This window comes from Chiloscyllium punctatum, chromosome 42, assembly GCF_047496795.1.
Source record: "Chiloscyllium punctatum isolate Juve2018m chromosome 42, sChiPun1.3, whole genome shotgun sequence".
NCBI lineage: Eukaryota > Metazoa > Chordata > Chondrichthyes > Orectolobiformes > Hemiscylliidae > Chiloscyllium > Chiloscyllium punctatum.
Genome location: NC_092780.1, coordinates 36,367,882 through 36,388,319, shown reverse-complemented (window position 1 = coordinate 36,388,319; position 20,438 = coordinate 36,367,882). Strand labels below are relative to the sequence as shown.

The 20,438-nt window shown below is 41.6% G+C and overlaps 1 protein-coding gene across 14 annotated transcripts in view; it reads left to right on the top strand.

Annotated features, from left to right (window-relative positions):
* The window catches only part of LOC140465897 (supervillin-like), a 242,531-nt gene that overhangs the window by 163,405 nt on the left and 58,688 nt on the right, over positions 1-20,438 (top strand). For all 14 annotated transcript variants that reach the window (XM_072561805.1, XM_072561814.1, XM_072561812.1 and 11 more), the window contains 7 exons: positions 2,968-3,063; positions 5,684-5,770; positions 7,701-7,878; positions 11,510-11,682; positions 14,269-14,424; positions 16,876-17,012; positions 18,415-18,562. In XM_072561805.1, coding sequence (XP_072417906.1) covers positions 2,968-3,063; positions 5,684-5,770; positions 7,701-7,878; positions 11,510-11,682; positions 14,269-14,424; positions 16,876-17,012; positions 18,415-18,562 — 975 coding nt within the window. The remainder of the gene's footprint in view (positions 1-2,967; positions 3,064-5,683; positions 5,771-7,700; positions 7,879-11,509; positions 11,683-14,268; positions 14,425-16,875; positions 17,013-18,414; positions 18,563-20,438) is intronic.

Sequence of the window (20,438 nt, the reverse complement as noted above, 5' to 3'; positions counted from 1 at the left end):
AAAAAGCTGCCTATCTTTGCCTTATAAACATTCAATGAGCTAGCTTCAGTTTCTTCACTGGGCATGGAATTGCACAGATTCACAACCCCTTGGGTGAAGAAGTTCCTCCTCAACTCAGTCCTAAGGCTGCTCCCCTTTACTTTGAGAATATACCCCTGAGTTCTAGTTTCACCCAGCAGTGGAAACAACCTCCATCTTATCTATTCCCTTCATAATATTATATGTTTCTATGATATGCCCCCCCCCCTTCTAAATTCCAATGAATATAGTCCCAATCTACTCAATCTCTTCTCATAAGCCAACCCTCTCAACTCCGATATCAAACTAATGAACCTCCTCTGCACCCTCTCCAGTGCCAGGACATCCTTATAAATTCTGTGTCCTATGACCCTGCCCCACTAGCTACCTGATGAAGGAGCAGTGCTCAGAAAGCTTGTACTTCCAAATAAACCTGTTGGACTATTATTTGGTGGCCTCCTCATTCCTGAGGAAGGGCTTATGCCTGAAACGTCGATTCTCCTGCTCCTTGGATGCTGCCTGACCTGCTGCGCTTTTCCAGCAACACATTTTTCGACTATTATTTGGTGTTGTGTGATTTTTAACTTTCTCAAGTAAGGAGGCCAAAACTGCACACAGTACTCCAGGTGTGGCCTCACCAGCACCCAAAACTGCTGCAGCACAACCTCCCTTTTTTTTTAAACTCCATCCCTCTAGCAAAGAAAGGCAATATTCTATTTGCCTTCTTAATTACCTGCAAACTAAATTTCTGTGATTCATGCACAAGGATGCCCAGGTCCCTCTGTGCAGCAGAATGCTGCAATTTTGCACCAATTAAATATGGTGGTTTTAATACCCTGTAGCTAAGGAACGGGCATAAATCCATTCCAGTTTCCAATCTTCAAACATCATGCCCTGCTACATGTGTGTAGATAATAATTGAGGAAAGTGTTGGCGTAGACTGTGATACCCCCTTACTGACCACTGACTGACATTGGACCAGGTTTGCTGTTGGCATGTGTTATCAGATCAAAACACGTGTTCGCTGGAACCCTATGTACTGATGCCAGTTATGACAATAGTGGACAAGCAAAGATATTTGTAGGAGCTGGCTTAATAAACCATGATCATTTAAAATATATCTTACACTGGAGAACTGAAAGTGAGAAATTAAGTAGGATGACTCCAGGATTAAATTGAAATACAAGTGAGTCTTTACCATACAAATTTTAACAAAACATACTGACCGTAATATGTACATTAAACAAGTAAGATAATAATTTTAAATGATATAAGCTTCTAAATTAACCCCTGCTTTCCAACTATTTTTACTGTGGCCTCATTCTGATAAATTTTCACATATATTTGTATTCTGGAATGCCATTTCTTTTATAACTGGGTATCGCTGAAGAGGTCACAGCTCAAGTTGAAAGTATATCGCTTTAAATCATCTGGTCCCACTGGAGGCATCACTGACAATCCCACGCCACAACACAGCTGGCATTCCCTTTCTGTCTGCTCCACAACTGGACTTCTCTTTACAGAGTTGGGTTCTACCCATTTCTCTGCAGGTCACACTTTCTCTCTCTAAACATGTAGAACTGAGTTAACAAACACAGAGAAAGCTGGAGAAGCTCAGCAGGTCGGACAGCATTTGCGGAGAGATAAACAGAATTAAAATGTTGAGGTCTTCTTCAGAACTGAGTTCTTCAACTGAATGCAGCGGATTAGACATCTGCAGCCTGAGGATCATCTTTCTTCTCATACCAAACCAAGAAGCTTTTGTCCAGAATGAAGTTCCATCCTCAGCAATTATTTCCATGGCAACTGCTGGGCTTTCTTGCTTCTCCATGTCTCTCACTTAGGTCAAGAGTCCAAACTGATTTGGAAACACACAGCAGTAATAAACCAAGTTCAAAGTAAACATGTTTTCACCTCAAAATGAAATCAAAACTCAACATTATCTATCTGTAATATTGCCCACTGTAGAGATGGTTATAACAAGTGAAGATCATCGAATGGTACAGCATTGAAGAAGATTATTTAGCAGCTATTTGAAAGACCCATCTGATTTGTTTCGCTTTTCTGTTCTTCTTGAATTTCCCTACACGGGATATCTCTGAATTCCCATTATCAGTATGTTTAGGAGGAGGGGAGCAAATTTGGAGCAAACTAAATCCAAAGGCAAATATTTCTTCAGAAACTTGTTTTGAACAAAAAAGCTTTTGTTTTAAATTTTGTGGTCAGACCTCACCACATACAACTAAATAAACAGCCCCCTTGCATTAACAGTACCTGAATTGCATGAAACAAAATTGAGTTTAGTGCAGAACAAAGCTACTTGATAAATGATGTTGAGAGAGCTGGGATATTTTTCATTGCAAGATGAATTTACATCAATTAATCCAAGCCTGGCCTAGAGATCTCAATTAGTCCTTGTTTAGGTGATTCGATCGAGGCCAAGTTCAGACTTGGAATGAAATGGAATTGTCAATTCTGTGAGAAATCTGAATTTGGAATCAACACCCAAATTGGAACAGGTCCAGGTCTGCAACGGTATTGCTGACAGAAAGTGCAGGATTGAATCTGGAGGGATGGGTTTTGGGAAATGGACAGCGAGACAGAACGTGAGAGAAAGGCCCTGTGGGGGATTTAAATAGTGATCAAGAATGGGAACGCTGGCCGATTACTTCACACTGTTCCTGGCTCAGGAGAGCTCTGCCTATTTGTACAAGTCCAGATTACCCCTGTTGCCAAAGTCAATAAACTGTAGATTGAGTTTTAATTCATCCAGTCTGTATTCCTCAGGCAAAATTGGGTTATTAGTCAGGGAGGACAAGTTTCACTTCTACAGTCCAGTGTTAAAGTGGGACTGATGCTTATCGTTTTAACCTGGCAGATCACAATGTTATTCTCATGCTGCATTTTAAATTTTATTATTATTCTAAATACCATTTTCATAAATTGCAGGGCTAGTGCCTATGATGACTGAAAATAATGATGACACAGCTATTCCTTTCAAGAAAGTTGCCACAGCAACAAACACACCAATCAAACCTCTGGAAGGTGAGCAAAGCTTTTTAATAGAGTCATATGTTTGAACAAAGTCAATGGTTTGACCAGTTTGAGAAACAAATTGTTTTTTATTGTGGATTTAACATACGTGCACCAAGCTTGTTGAATCACTCACTTGTGTAAACATCACGTTCCCTGGGGAAATGCATGTTTGAGATGAGCGGAATTGCTGAAAGCACAAGTAAAGGGTTTTACAAAGCCATTATAAGGTAAAATAGCTCACGATAGTGCTTTCGTTTCTTTTTAGCAACCAGGTCAGCTTTAGCATGAATGCCGTTATTATCTTCAAACTGGTTGCTTGTCAGTATTATGGGGGTGTCAGAACCCACAGCACAAGGAACATCATCACCCATGCCCATGGGACTCAAGCACTCTGCTGGATGGCAATGCACCATTCAGAGCTGGAACATTAAGCTCCCTTTATTGGGACTGTCTGGAGTGAGATTAAAACAGTATACACTCATGGCTACATTTTCATGACTGAGGCAGGTAGTTTTAGTCAGATCCTGTCTCCTTTTCTGACATACATATAAACTAATCTATTGCTGAGACTGGCTTAGTTCTTCTCCAGACTAGAATTCAATGTACTCTTCTTTCTGTCTACTTTATCTTTGTGTCTGCATCTGGACCTCACTCTTCACCTCCTCTGTTTGTTGCTCTCCTGCATCTCTCGATCTTCTTTATATCCAATAGCCATATGGCTCTTGCTGTTAACTCCATCCTGTTGATAATAATTCTAAGTCAGGCATTATCAAGTTATAGAGTCATACAGTCATGTAGCACGGAAACAGATCCTTCAGTTCATGCTGAACATAATCCCAATCTACACTAGTCCCACTTGCCTGCTCCTGGCCCATATCTCTTCAAAACTTTCTTATTCATGCATCCATCCAAATGGCTTTTAAACATTGTAATTGTACCCGGATCTACCACTTTCTCAGGAAGTTCATTTCATACACGAACCACCCACTTTTTAAAATCTCTCTCCTCTCACCTTAAAAATGTGTCCCCAGTCTTGAAATTCCCCATCTAATGGAAAAGATAACTACTGTCAACTCTATCTATGCCTCTGATTATTTTATAAACATCTATCAGGTCACCTCTCAACCTCCTATGCTACAGTGAAACAAGTCCCAGCCTATCCAGCCTTTCTTTATAACTCAAACCTTCCATACCTGGCAACATGTTGGTAAATCTCTTCTGAACCCTCTCCAGCTTAATAATATCCTTCCTATAACTGGGTGACCAGAACTGGATGCAGAATTCCAGAAGAGGCCTCACCAGTGTCCTGTATATCATGTCCCAACGCCTATTCTCAAAGGACTGTAACTGGGCAAGAAGGCAAGCGTGGCAAACACCTTTGTAACTATCCTGTTTACATGTGATGCAAGCTTTAAAGGATTATGTACCTGTCTCTGCTCTATAACACGATCCAAAGCCCTACCATTAATTGTGTAAACCCTACCCTTGTTTGTTCTCCCAAAATGCAATACCTCACATTTATCCAGATTGAACACCATCATGTTCATCACTATTTATTTTTATCTTAAAAACATTTCAATTGACTTTAGGTTGGCATGGTGGTTCGGTGGTTAGCACTGCTGACTCATAGTGTCAGAGTCCCGGGTTCGATTCCAGCCTCGGCGACTGTCTGTTTGAAGTTTATACATTCTACTCATGTCTGTGTTGGTTTCCTCTGGTTTGCTCCCACAATCCAAAGATGTGCAGGCCAGGTGAATTGGCCATGCTAAATTTCCCATAGTGTTCAGGGATGTATAGGTTAGGCAGATTAGGGAGGGGAAATGTAGGGTAATAGGGCTCTTTGGAGGGTCGGTGTGGACTTGTTGGGCCAAATGGCCTGTTTCACTCTGTAGGAGAAAGTAAGAACTGCAGATGCTGGTGATCAGAGTTGAGTGTGTATTGCTGGGAAAGTTCAGCAGATCAGGCAGCATCCGAGGAGCAGGAGAATCGGCGTTTCAGTGTTTCACACTATAGGGATTCTATGATTTGATCACTTTACAATTGAAGCAAAGTCTTATAAATCATTTTTAAACATTCTTAAAAACAATTAGAGATTCCCTAGGCATTTCAAAGAGTTTATAAATTTCCTTTCCTGTATTGCTTCTGGGTCAAGGATTACTGCAAGAGAAGGACATGAACAATTAAGAAAGAATTACTCAGGTACCAATCTATCAGATACCAATCTTGGCTTTTACAGGTCCATCGATTGTAAGAAGGAGGGAAGTCCAAGAAAGATTAGGATTCACAGAGCTTTATTGTTTCAATTCTCTTGGTCAGGGCTTACTGATAAATGAATGACTTAAATTAATTAATTAATTTGAGGACAAGCAGAGTTACATGATAAAATTACTTAATAATTTAAATATTCTATTTTTATACAAACAATGAAAGCTCTCCCACTGCAAACAATATCTTTGTGAAAATCTTCAGGTTCTCATTAAGTGACAATCAGTCACTGAGGTCCACAATAGTACACTTGAATTAATGTACAGCTTTGCTTTGTTGGAATATTCTAGAAATGTAGCCATGCTAATAATTCCTCTTACTAAATATCACTTTGGTGTTCCAAACCTTCTTTTCTTTCCCATAGAAATTACAAGTCGGCCTGATGTACCCCTAGAGAGTGATGCTACATTGGATAACCTGGAGACCTTTCTAAATAAGCTGCATGCTAAAGGTAAACCTGCTATCCCCGATTTCATTTGAGCTATTATTGTGTTTGTAGCCCCTCAGGGAAGCCAAATATCTAATGACAAATTAGCCATTAATGGCAACCATTTGTACTGAACTCTGGGACCTGCAATACTTTCTACACCCTGGTGTAATATTACAGCACACACTCTTACTGTTCAGGGGTAGTGTTTTAGGTGCTTCTGTCTCAAATCATTACCTGGGGCTCAAGCAATAACACAGAACTCTCTATTCTCTTGAACATGGTGGAAGAACTCTTGGCTGAGACCCAGTCGTTTATTGGAATGCCTGGTAAAGCAATCCTTGCTTGGGTTTATATATGAACATTTTGTTAATTCGGAGGTGTGTTGCTGTTTTTCAAACAGCATCAATGAATGTGTCCAACCTGTATTATCCAAAGACCCTGCTGTAACCACAGCTTATCTAATTATCAGCAATCACCGGCTTGCTGGAACTAATATGTTGCTTAGGATATAATGGAAATCTGTGTAAGTACAAGAATTTCTTCACTCCCTTCACATTCTGAATCCCATTCAAACCACGTTGAGGTGTATGGGTGAAGAAAGTTGAATTGCTAGCTTTATTTCTTTATGAAATCTATACCCAATTGCACCTATTTTCACTCTACTCCTGTATTTCAGATTCTTCTCCAACATAAACAAAATAACTTTTCTGTTCTCCTAAGTGAAGTGCAACCCTGTTCCTCAAAGTTTGGGAGAAGATTTGTAGCTCGGGTGCTTGTTGTGGTTCGGTTTGCCGAGCTGGGAATTTGTATTACAGACGTTTCGTCCCCTGCCTAGGTGACATCCTCAGTGCTTGGGAACCTCCTGTGAAGCGCTTCTGTGATCTTTCCTCCGGCATTTATAGTGGTTTGAATCTGCCGCTTCCGGTTGTCAGTTCCAGCTGTCTGTTGCAGTGGTCGGTATATTGGGTCCAGGTCGATGTGCTTATTGATTGTTCCTGTTCCTGTTCCTGTTCTATTCAGTGCAATGGAGGTTTTATTAATGATCTACACAGATTTAATGGATCAATGTTTGCTCGAACATCCTACTGTTAAAAGTTTCACCTGATGGATAAAGCAAGCTCTCTCCTGGAAGCTTGTGAATGTACAAAGATTAAAGGGGTTCCGAAGAAGTAGAAATGAAAGGACTGGAGAAATGCAAGTTGCATTGATGTCGCATCTTTGACATAATAAACTCTCCAACAACATTGCCCCCAAAGGATTTAGTATCAACAAAAAGGAGCAGAGATAAAGATGGATGACCAACATTTTGACTTGAAGGATCCAACTAAAAGAGGTGAATGATGCAGACAGGCAAGAGTGGTTTAAGGAGAGCACTTGGCAGTTGAGGGCCTGAATAGCTGGAGGCATAGTTAGCAATGACAAGGAAATAGCAGATGGGAATGTGCACAAGACCAGAATTGGAGGAGTGCAAGAAATTGCAGTGGAATTTACGGCAAGAAGAGATAGAAAGAGATGAGGCCATAAAAGGATTTGGAACATAGCAGTGTCGTGTTAAAATGGTGATCAAGTTTGATTATGTTAGGTTCCTCATTAAACTTCACAAACACAATTAGGGCCACTGATATCACATTCAAATAACCAATCCTCAGTGAAACCCAAATTCTAAATACATCAAACTTCTCAATGCAGAATCTGCTAAGGTGTAGGCCGCAACCAGCAGTCTTCAGGATTCAGCAGATGGTTTACCAGTGTTTCGAGACATTGGATAGGGCAAGAGACTCCCCCTTTCTCACTTGCCTTCACTTAATGAGCTGATTGGCAGACCATCCAGCGAGATATTGCACGATTGAGGCAGTACACCACACTTCATCCCTCTCTTAGTTGATTTGTTGGAAAATTATGTCTTAGGTTTTGGTTTGGTGAAGCTAACTGTATGCAATCTTTATCGCAGGCACAAGTAACTTGGAGACAACAATCACAGTAATGGAGCAAACAGTGAAGGAAGTGATGAGACCAGATGATGATGATACCTTTGATAAATTTTACAAGCACACTCCCACCGTTCTGACATCCAGTGTGGTGAAAATCGAGGAGAATTTTGATGCTATCTTTGAAGCCAACACTCCAAAGTAAGAGTTAAACTGTTACACTCGAAGGGATTTGCTTTGAAGTATAGAGGAGTGTTAGCCTTTGTTTGAATTGAATTCCTAAATGCACACATGGATTAAGTCTGAGGGAACATAATACAGAGAAGAAAAGATGTGACAGAAACAGTAATAGCAGGAGATGGTACATCAGGGGTGCAGATTCAGGCCAGGATTCGGTGAATTCAGGACTGAAGTTAGGAATTGTTTCCTCGTGATATATGAAATGGGCTTCCAGATAAATATTTGGCACAGTGGCTCAGTGGTTAGCCCTGCTGCCTCACAGCACCAGCTACCCAGATTTGAATCTACCCTCGGGTAATCATGTGGAGTTTACACATTCTCCCTGTGTCTGCACGGGTTTCCTCTGCATGCTCCAGTTCTCTCCCACAGTCCAAAGATATGCAGGATAGGCAGATTGCCTGTGCTAAATTGCTCTGTAGTGTCCAGGGATGTGTAGGTTAAGTGGATCAGCAATGGGAAATGAGGACTTATGGGGGTTGAGTCTGGGTGGGATGCTCTTCAGAAGGTTGGCATGGACTCAATGGGCCGATGGCCTGCTTCCACAATTGTAGGGATTCTATGAAATGTGTGGAAGCTCAAGATTTTTTAAAAAATAGTTGTATTCTGTGACTGATGTGGGATTTTCCTGACGGGGCTTTCATCATCCATTTTATTTATAAATTCGTGGGATGTCCACCTCTAATTCACTGTGAACTGAATTGCTTACTAGGGTCATGAAGAGACAATCCACATTACTGTGGCTCAGTCAGGAGTCACATGTAAGCTAGAATAGGTAAAAGATAACAGATTACCTTCCCTAAAGAGAATTAGTGATCCAGATCGGTTTTCAATGACAGCTTCATGGTTATCATCACTGTTCTTAATTCCAGGCTGTATTAATGAAGCCACTAGTTGCCATGGTGGGATTTGAATCCATATTAATGTAGGCCTTTGGATTATAAAGCCATATACAGAAAGAGACTCTAACCTACTCGTGTCTATAAATTGTTATACAACTGAAATAAGCTCAGTGAGGCAGATGACCTATTTCATGCTTTTGACATTTTCCTGTGCTCTTATAAACGAGGATAATGTGTAGTCATAGCTCTTTAGTTTTTCAGTCATGTCCTGTGAACCACAGTGAGCTGCTAAAGTCATCACCAAAGACCCAGTTTTAGGAAGGAGAGCTTGGGCTTTGTTTCGTGATATGGATACCAGGCTTCTCGACAAGAGCTGAGGAAGATTAGTCTGAAAATTGAGATGGGAGAGACTCTGTTGAAAAGAGAGAGAGAGAGAAATTGACTCATACTATAGAATCTGTGAAGTGCTCTTGTGATACAGTGCTAGTGCCCCTATCTCTGATCCAGGAGGCATAGGTACAAATCCCATCCACTCCAGAGGTGTGTCATAATATCTCCAAACAGGCTGATTAGGGAAGTTTCTATAGAATCTATGAAAGCACAATTTAAAGGCCAGGCCAATGACTTCACTATGTGATAAGTTGATCATTATTAAACCTATCCATTCTTTCAAGTTTAGGGTTTCTCCATTATATCTCTGTGTTTTTATGTCATGTATGGACATCGCATGATCTTGCATTAATTTTTTTGAAAAAGCAAAGATCTACTGAAATCCAAAATAAATATAGAAGTTGCTGGAGAAGCTCAGCAGGTCTGGCAGCATCTGTGGATCGAAAGCAAAGTTAATGTTTTGGGTTCTTCATTTCTGAAGAAGGGTCCTTAGTCCCGAAATCTTAACCTTGTTTCTCTCTCCACAGATGTTGCCAGACCTACTGAGATTCTCCAGCAATTCCTGTTTTTGTTTGAATAGATTTTGATGGAAACTCTGGAACGTGTGATTCCATTTGTGCAGTCTGTTTTCAGAACTCTGTTTATAGTCATTCTGTAACAGGCAATCAAGCACATGAATTGAGAATATGTGAAACAATAATTTTTTGTTTGAGAGGCAGTCTCTGTAGAAAAACAAAATCCGGTCACCTGTTGTAGGCAGCTCTTTTATCATGTGAACCTTGAGTATCACCTTTATGTCAGAGGGCTGTGGGTTCACTAAACCCTGAACAATAAAATCAAGCTGATACTCTACTGCAGTGCCAAGGGAGTGCTGTATTACCATGGGTACGACACTTCAGATGAATCATTAAACCTATTCTCCATTTCCCCTCTCAGGTAGAACACAGAACAGAGAAAAATACAGCACAGTACAGGCCATTCAGTTCTCAATGTTGTGCCAACCTTTTATCCTACTCTTTAAGATCAAACCAACCTACATACCTTTCACTGTACCACCTTCCATGTGCCTGTCCAAGAGTCACTTAAATGTCCCGAATATAGACTCTACTACCCCTGCTGGCAGTGCATTCCACACACCCACCACTCTCTATGTAAAGAACTGACCTCAGACATCTCCCCTTAACCTTCCTCCAATCACCTTAAAATGATGCCCCCTCGTGCCCTTGGGAAAAAGTCTCTGGCTATTCACTCTATCTATGCCTCTCATCATCTTGTACACCTCCGTCAAGTTACCTCTCGTCATTCTTCATCCAGTGAGAAAATCCCTAGCTCCCTCAACCTTACTTCATAAGACCTGCCCTCCAGTCCAGGCAGCATCCTGGTAAATCTCCTCTGCACCCTCTCTAAAGCATCTACATCCTTCCTATAATGAGGCAACCAGAACTGAACACAATATTCCCAGTGTAGTCTAACCACCGGCTCTACAGAGCTGCAACATAACCTCACGGCTCTTAAACTCAATCCCCCCGCTAATAAAAGCCAACACACCATTTGCCTGCTTAACAACTCTATCAACTTGGGTGGCAACTTTGAGGGATCTATGGACATAGACTCCAAGATCCCACTGTTCCTTCACAGTACCAAGAATTCTCCCTTTAACTCTGTATTCTGCATTCAAATTCGACCTTCCAGAGTGAATCCGCCACTTATCAGCCTGTCAATGTCCCATTACAACCTACAACAGCCCTACACACTATCGGCCACTCCACCAACCTTCATGTCATCAGCAAACTAGCAAGTTCCCTTCAGGGCCCCAGCCAATATTTATCCCTAATCAACATTTCAAAACAGTGTATCTGGTTCATTAGGAAGTTGCTGTTTGTGAGATTTTGCTGCATTTCCTGCAATACAACAGTTACTGCTCCTCTATAAATACTTACATTTAAAGCACTTTGAAACAGCCTGTGAAATGTGGTGATACTTGCAAATCTTTTATTTACATTACATTGAGCAGGCGATGGGGCTGATAATAGGATCCAATTCAAGGAGATGAAAGCACCCTTTAATTGAGTCAATATGTTGTTGCATCACCAACATGTTGGTTTGATGGTGTAAAGTAGAAAATGCAAAAAGAATGTAATAGTCCCCTCAGGCTAGTAAAGAGAATGAAATCATTACTCAGTTGACACTGAACACAGTATTGAGATAAGAGTGGTGCTGGAAAAGCACATTAGTTCAGGCAGCATCCGAGGAGCAGGAAAATCGATGTTTCGGGCAAAAGCCCTTCATCAGGAATGAGCACTGAACCCAGTGCACAGTTCTCCTTGGCATTTGAATTAACATTCTGTTTCAACTTCTTGCAGACTGACCTCTGAGGTGGCAGAGCATAGGCGAGCTGTAAGACCGGTGCGTAAGACGCAGTGTTCCCGCAATCCTCTGAGGGCACTAGCAGCTCGGGAAGACATCCGTCAGGAATACACAGAACAACGTTTGAATGTGGCTACTGTGGAGGTCAGGAGGATCCAGACTGAGAGAAGTAGGTCGGAAAGAATTCCCCCTCCAGTTGTGCCTACGATCCATTTGTCCGTTCGCAATGTGAACTCAGGAAGTAATCACACTCAGGTTTAAAAAACTTGATTTGGTTTTTGAAAAAAAGTTTGTTCTCCTGCACTCAGAAAGACCTTTTCCTTGTTGGAATACCTGAGAATAGTTCATGTGTATCTGATCTGTTGGAAGTCTGTTGACTTTCAGTTATTAAGACAGTTCTAAAACCATGACTCAAGTGGCATTCAATGAGTGTGCTCTATGTTCTCTTTCTGTCTTCTCCGACAGCCTGATGGATGAGAAGTGACCAGATCTAGCCATCCGACTTATCACAAACTCACATATTTTCAAGTATTTTTAATAATACTTCTTCCAAATAATAAGGAGTCTTGGTTGGAGAATGTCTCTCACCTCCCTTTGCAGCACAAAATCCATTCCATCTTGAGATACTGGAACTTGCAAAACAAGTGGACATTCTGACCTTTTCACCTTTTTGTCAAGCGGAATAGGTTAAAGTAAAACAAAGACAGAAATTGCTGGAAACGCTCAACAGGTCTGGAAGCATCTATGGAGAACAATCAAGAGTTAACGCTTTGGGTCCAGTGGCCCTTCCAGTGACCCCAGCGAAGGTTCAGTGGACCTTAAACGTTAACATTGATTACTCTTTTCAGATTTGGCAGCATGGTGGTTTAGTGGTTAGCACTGCTGCCTCACAGCACCAGGGGCCTGGGTTTGAATCCAGCCTTGGGTGACTGTCTGTGTGGAATTTGCACATTCTCCCTGTGACTGCGTGGGTTTCCTCTGGGTGCTCTGGTTTCCCCCCACAGTCCAAAGATATGCAGGTTAGGCGAATTGGCCATGCTAAATGTGTAGGTTAGGTGCATTAGTCAGGGATAAATGTAGAGTAATGGGGAACGGATTTGGGTGGGTTACTCTTCAGAGGGGGTTGGTGTGAACTTGTTGGGATGAAGGGCCTGTTTCCACACCAAAGGGATTCTATGATGCCAGACCTGCTGAGCTTTTCCAGCAATTTCTGTTTTTGTTTTTGATTTCCAGCAACCTCAGTTCTTTCAGTTTTTATTTAGGTTAAAGTGGAGATCCAATCAGCTACCTTGAGGTTCAGAATATCACTGGAGGCACAGTTTCAATTCCTGCTCTGTTTGGGGTTGACTTGAGACCTACTTCTACACACTGTCCCTGAGATAGGAAGGCAATGGAAAACTACCATGGACCAAAACTGCAAAGGAAGATAGCTGAGGATAAAGTATAGGCTGGACATCAGCCAAGTACATACCTACTTTTGGGCAGAGTACTTGTGGGATGGGATAAATTGAAGTAATCTCCATTGTTTCTACTACAGTACTTTACATCGATAAATTAAACAAAATTAAATACAAACAGCCCATAGGGGCCACTGTAATGAAACTCAATCTCCAAGGAAACAGGCAGAAGTTATTGGGGAGATACTGGCCTAGTCGTATTGTTGCTCAGCTTTTAGTCCAGAGATCCAGCTAAGGGTCTGGGGTCCTGGATTCAAATCCCATTATCATAGATGGTGAAATTGGAATTAAGAGTCTATTGATGACCATGAAACTGTTGTTCACTATTAGGGGAAAACATTTCTAGTTCATTAATGTCTGCTAAGGGAGGAAACTGCGATCTGAATCTGATTTGGCCAGATGTGACTCCAGACCCACAACAATGTGGTTGACTCTTAACTGCCCCCTCGGCAATTTGAGATGGGCAATAAATACTGGCTAGCCATTGATGCTAATTCCCATGAATAAAACAAAAGTTAAATTAAAATGTCATTTTGCAGAGAATTAATGCACCCCAGCCACTGTGATACCCATTTGCCCAATTGTTTCTATACCACTAAAAATAACGATGTCTCTATGTGTTTCAATACTTTAACATGGGAATCAGAATTTGAAGAAGCTGATGTCATCTGACCCTTTGATGATTACAGATTTATAATATTCTCCTTGCTATGTGCTAACTCCAATATAAGACTCTACTTTATGTGTCAACTTATATATAACCAGCTCCAGCTAGGGTCATCACCAACACTACATAAATCCATGTACTGGATTCTCAATAGCACACTACACTCTTTGCATCCTTTTCATGTTGGACTTCACTAGCTTCATTACCTGTAGTTAGGACACTACAACTTGTGTAGAACTTTCTGTAACACTCTGTAGCTGGTGAGTACATTTAACAAAAAACTGAAAGGCCTTGCATTTATATAGCACCTCTGTTGACCACTGAACGTTTCAAAGCACTTTATAGTCAATTTGCATTTTCAAATTGTCATTACTGTTGAAGCGTAGGAAGCAAAGCTGTCAATTTGTTCTTGCAAATTCACGCAAGCAACAATGTGATAATGACCAGATTATCTGTTTTTGTGGTATCAAGTCATAGAGTTGTTCTCAATTAGGATTTGAACTGACACTGTCAGTTCAAAACATGACAGCATCCTGACCTGTTTTAGCTTTCTCCAGTGTGTAAAGCAGATACATTTTATTCTACCTTGGGTTTATTTGACCATCTCAGGAACGTTTTTGTATATTTACAGTGGCGAAACACTCCAACTACGCAGATGTGAGCTTGGCGGGGCTAGCAAGCAAAGAGAACTTCAAAAACATCAATCTTCGGAATGTGAAGACAACAGAGCAGATGTCGAGTAACAGTACAAATCCTTTCAACAAAGTGATGCTACTGCAAGTTAAAGGTAAGTGCCGGCCAGCTGTGTCATAACCTGGAAGGCTTTGCAAAAATATGGAGTCCACGCATTGAGTTAGCAATGGGTCCTCTGTGAACCCCCAGATCAACTCCAATCACTGTTTTCACATGAACATGTAGCTTCAACTGGCTCTGTTCCTTTCTCTTTGTTATTTTCTGAAAACACTCGACATTTATTAAGGGGGCATTTTCTTTTTCTTAGTTCACAAGATGTAGCAATTGTTGGCTAGGGCATCGTACTTTCCCAGAGGACAGTTAAAGGTCAACCATATTTCTGTCGGTCTGGAGTTGCACATAGGTAGGCCAGGCCAGAAAAGTATGGCAGATTTGTTTCCATTAGTGAACCAAATGTATTTTTACAACAGTTGATGATGGCTACATAGTTGTCATTGGGCAAGCTCTCTATTCCAGATTTTTAAATAATTCAAATTTCACTGTCTACCGTGGTGAGATTTAAACCCATATTCCTAGAACATTGGCCTATGGGTCAGGGTGGCTAGTCCATCAACTTTACCCCTCACACCCCCCCACCGCCCCCCTCCCGATGTTGGCTCATGGCTCTAAGGCAAATGGCATGTGAGAGCCAAATTCTCAAGCTCTTAAGTAGAATCTTGTTGATCTGTGGATCTGTTGGGAATCTCACCTCCCGGTTGGAGACCCAGTTGAAGACCCGTATTGCTTCCCTTGGGGAAAACCTGCTGAATTGTCAGAGAACCAGGCAGTGGCTAGGTCAGCAAAGGGTATTCCCTGGAATTAGGACCTACAGCAGAAACCCTACCCACTGAGGAAGTCACGGTCCTCTTTTGATTGGTGGTGACACTGGGGATACAATGGCTGCTGCAGGATAGACACTGACTGGAGGTGCAGGATTACAGAGGGAAAACGAAAGCAACCAGAGTGATTTGCCAAAAACCCAATCTTTTCAAGTTCAAAGTTGTAGATGAAGCATGTTCTTTCCTGCGTGTTTGTACCTCAAAAAGTTGTTTCACTCAGTAACAGAATGTGGTCACATCTCTGGTGTCAAACACAGAGTTCATGTCATACCAGCTCTTAGACCACACCTTCTAAACACATGACCTCTGCCACCTAGAAGGACAAGGACAACAGGTACCTGGGTGTAGTGATTGTAACAAGGTCAGCCAGGTAAGTCTCATAGAATATGAGTACCATCATTGGAACTTTTAATCCAGTCCAATCAGGGAGTCCTGGCTGACAGTGAAGAACAAGAGTGTCAGGCATCCTGTTCACTCTGAGAGTGGGCTCTATGCAAGCCGGATCAGTGTCAAGGACTGTCCATGTGTAAATAAAGGATGACTTGATGATGGGATACCAGCCTCTGTGGAGTTATTTCAGTGCGAACACCACCTCCTGCAAGTTCCCCTCCAATCCACTCATCATCCTGATGTGGAAATGTACTGCTGTTCCTTCACTGTCCCTGGGTCAAAAGCTTGGAATTCCCTCCATAATGGCATTGTAAAACTACTGACAGTACATGGATTGCAATGGTTTAAGAAGGCAGCTCAGCACCGAGCTCTCAAGGGGAACTAGGGAAAGGCAATAAATTCTGGCCCAGCCAGCAATGCCCATGTCCCTTGAATGAATGAAACAAAGCTGTCTTGACACAATCTCTTCTTTCTATCCAACAGGGTGATGGGGAATTATCACACATGTGTTTTCAACCTGTGCTCACCAATGGGATCATTTGGATGCTCGCTATAGCATTAAATGTGTCTTAATGAATTGACTGCCCTTTCCTTTTAAAGCCAATGTCACTTATAGCACCTTGGCTGCCACTTAACTTGAGGTGATCTTATAGTAAGCTCCAATGCCAACTGGCTTTCCCACCACTCTTAAGCCTGTCTGATGTGCAGCCCAGCCATTACAAGGAAAGGCTGTATAGGCTGGGACCTCTTTCACTGTAGCATAGGAGGTTGAGGGGTGACCTTATAGATGTTTATAAAATCATGAAGGGCACAGATAAGGTGAATTGCAAAGGTTTATTTTCCCAAGGGTGGGTGAGTTCAAAACCAGAGGGCATATTTTTAAGGTGAGAGGAGAAAGATTTAAAAGGAACCTGTGGGGCAACCTTTTCACACAAAGGATTGTTCGTATGTGGAATGAACTGCCACAAAAGTGGCAGATGACAGTACAGTTACAATATTTAAAAGACAGTTGAATAGGTGCGTGATTAGGAAAGGCTTAGAGAGATATGGGCCAAATGCAGACATGTGGGACTAGTTTAGTTTGGGAAACTTGATCGGTGTGGACTAGCTGGACCAAAGGGTCTGTTTCTGTGTTATATGACTCCATGACTCGATAACTGGGGTATCTACCTTTGTGGTGCTGCCTGTCCAGTTGCTTTGTGGTACATAGTTATGCATTAACCTGTTAATGTGTGTGGCTCAGGAGCAGATGTGCAGGTAACTCTGCCCTTTTTCAGGTCGCAGGCATGTCCAGGTGCGACTGGTACAACCCAGGGCCAGCTCACTCAACAGTGGCGACTGTTTCCTATTGGTCACTGCAAAGCACTGCTTTCTATGGATTGGAGAATTCGCAAATGTCATAGAACGGTCCAAGGTAGGGCCATTAAATCTGACTGCATGCGTTAGAAATATTAATCAAAGGAAGTTTTCGTTTAGAACTAATCTCCTGATTCCAAACATTCTCCCTAAGGACATCCAGACTCACCTTATCACTGACACTCGAATTACTACAACTCTTCAGTGATAAATGAGCAGAATACACCGCAGAACGGCTCTGGCCAGAGACAAAGACCAGCCAATCCCCACTAAAAAATAAATAAAATAAAAAGAAAAGTAAAAGGGGGGCGCCAGTCCATTAAATCCAAGATCAGTAATGAAACCGAAATGATACATTACATCTTATTTCGAGTCTAATGTAACACCAGTACGACCTGGACCCTGGCCTGTGGTAATAATAGAGTACACACTGTCGATGATCGACGTAAAGACTCAGAGAGGGCACTCATGTGAGTGTTTCATAATAGCAGTTGTACTTGAACAAGTCCATTCATTGTAACATTGCAGCTAGTTGCTTGTTCCCACTATTGCACAGACTAGGCTCAAATTTCCTTATTTTTAGCAGACAAGCAGTGATCTAACTACGGTGTTTCTACAATTACAGTATTTGAGAGTGTGGATGTCATAAAAACCAACCTATTTGCTCTGGGGGGGATGTCCATATTAAAGAAGCCTGACCTTAAAATTTGAACTTGGCCATTCCTAGACAAAATTAGGGTCCATTTCTTCATGTATAATCTACTGGAAATCCAGAATTTGATAAGAACCTTAAGAGGAGATGAATTACCTATTGGCCAGAATTGGCAGCAGGATGGGAAATCTGTCCACAGGTTTTCCCTCCACAGATTGAAGACACTAGAATCCTAACTCTTTGGCAAATTCACTGACTCCATGTCACCAACATTGCCTTGGGGCTAGGGTTTTAAATTAAGTAAGTGTGATGTTGACAGAAAGAGCAAATGAGTTGCAAGGCTTAATTTAGATTAGGCGAACGTGAGGACTGCAATGCTGGAGATTAGAGTCAAGAGTGTGGAAAAGCACAACAGGTCAGGCAGCATCTGAGGAGCAGGAAAATCAACGTTTCAGACAAAAGCCCTTCATCAGGAATTTAGATTAGCTTGGCCCCATTTACATCTTGCACTTCAGTCATCTCCTCAATGCCTTTCTGTACAAGAGATCCTCAGCTCTTTGGACAACAGTGAAATCACAGTCAGTAAAGCAGGGTCATATGTCAGATATTCAGTTTATTCCATTACTCGAAGTATCTCTGAACCTGTGTGTCATTCTGTACTGACACTCAGATACCACTTAGTGTGATACGTGGGCTCAGATCAGAATATTTGCTGTTTTTTATTTCTCCAGTTCATTTGTTTGGGATGTAATGTTAACCATGATTCCCCAATAAATAACCAAGAACCGTGTCTCCTTACTATTTTTAGGCATCAGAGTTGGCTAGTTTCATCCAGACAAAGCGTGAATTGGGCTGCCGAGCACCATATGTCACCAATATCGAAGAAGGCATTAATAGTCAAAGCAAAAGGGTCAAGGAATTCTGGGATCTACTGGGTGGCGAGGCTGAATACCAAGGTAAGAAGTTTGAGTGAACATCGATAATCGCTGGGCTTACAGATCACTAAGTTCCAGCTAATATACCCTCAAGAGTTGATGGAAGGGCTGAGAAAAGAGACATGCTGTCACCATTTTGCATCATTCAGTATCCAGGATGGAATCACAAAACCAAAACTGAAAGGGAACAACAATTGATTTTACATGGAAAGAGGATGCTGATTGGTTGGCAATTGCAGGCTCTAACTGGTAGAGATGTTGCCTTGCCATGGAGAATGCCACAAGGCACTTTCGTGTTGCAGCTGTACAAACTCTGGTGCGGCCACATTTGGAGTATTGCGTACAGTTCTGGTCACCGCATTATAGAAAGGATCTGGAAGCTTTGGACAGGGTTCAAAGGAGATTTACTAGGATGTTGCCTGGTATGGAGGGAAGGCTAAGGGACTTCATTTTCATTAGAGAGAAGAAGATTGAGAGGTGACTTAATTGAATATATAAGATAATCAGAGGGTTAGATAGGTTGGACAGTGAGAGCCTTTTTCCTTGGGTGGTGATGGCCAGCACAAGGGATTATAGTTTTAAATTGAGGGGTGATAGATATAGGACAGATATCAGAGGTAGTTTCTTTACTCAGAGAGTAGTAGGGGTGTGGAATGCACTGCCAGCAACAGTAGTAGACTCGTCAACTTTAAGGACATTTAAATGATTATTAGACAGACATATGGACAAGAATAGAACAGTGTAGGTTAAATGGGCTTCAGACTGGTTTCGCAGGTCGGCGCAACATCGAGGGCCGAAGGGCCTGTACTGCGCTGTGATGTTCTCTGTTCTATGTTAAGGAAAAAGTTAACTGCCAAGCTTTTGTTTAAATTCAAACTGGGGAAGTCAACTCTGCTTGGTCAAGGCATTTCCGTAAGGAATTCAGTAAGGACTGGCTGACTCCCAAGGATCTGTTCAGTTGACAGCATGTCTTTTTTTTTCAGCAATGTTCACGTTCTGTCCAACTAAAACAACTAAAAGAGCAGCAGTTTCTCTTGTTGAGTGAATCTTTGGAAGTCCCCTGTACTGATGAATCAGATTGTAATTTGATACAGGTTGAGGTAAAACGCAAGTAGAGATCAGACAAGAAGTATCACTTACACTCATAAAGACACTAAATGATGTTGTTTCAGGCTGGTGTAATTTGGACAGATCCAACACCAGGCAAATAATTCCCCTTTCCACCGTGTTATTACCTCAGTTTCTTTTTCTTATACCATCTATTTTTGGATAATAAATTTATAAAGTATAAATTTTGCTTTTGACTAAACAATAAATGGCTGAAGTGCACAGGTGAAAAATTATCAAACACTTGGTCACAGTTTCTACTGATCCCACTAGCAGGAGCATCAGGACCACCACTAGCTACACACTCACAGCAGACAAAACAGACATCAGCTATTGATTTTCTTTTCAATTATTTCCCTTCCAGTTTGTATTTTTCCAACGTTTTTACACACCCTCACATTTCACACTTGCGCTCATTTAGCCTCACTCAGTCTCATCCTCTTTAACTCTCACACTCACTTGCTCTTACATTCTCTCACTTTCACACTCTCGGGCTATCACACTCAGTAGTTCTCACACTAGTTTGCTGACACACTCTCAAGCATTCTCATATTTTGGGGTAAAACTTGGGGTAAGCCCACTTACATCCCTCCCAATTAATATTTACACAGGCATTAATCATAAAGACAAGAACTACACCTTCTCTCATTTCCTTTCTCTCCTGCACGCATACACAAATCCTTCACCTAACAGAGTACTATATCCACAGACCTCTGACCATAAAGTGGCATTCTGTGTTCTATGAAGGGACAACCTTGAAAAAAAAGCAAGTTTGAACGATCTGAAAGAG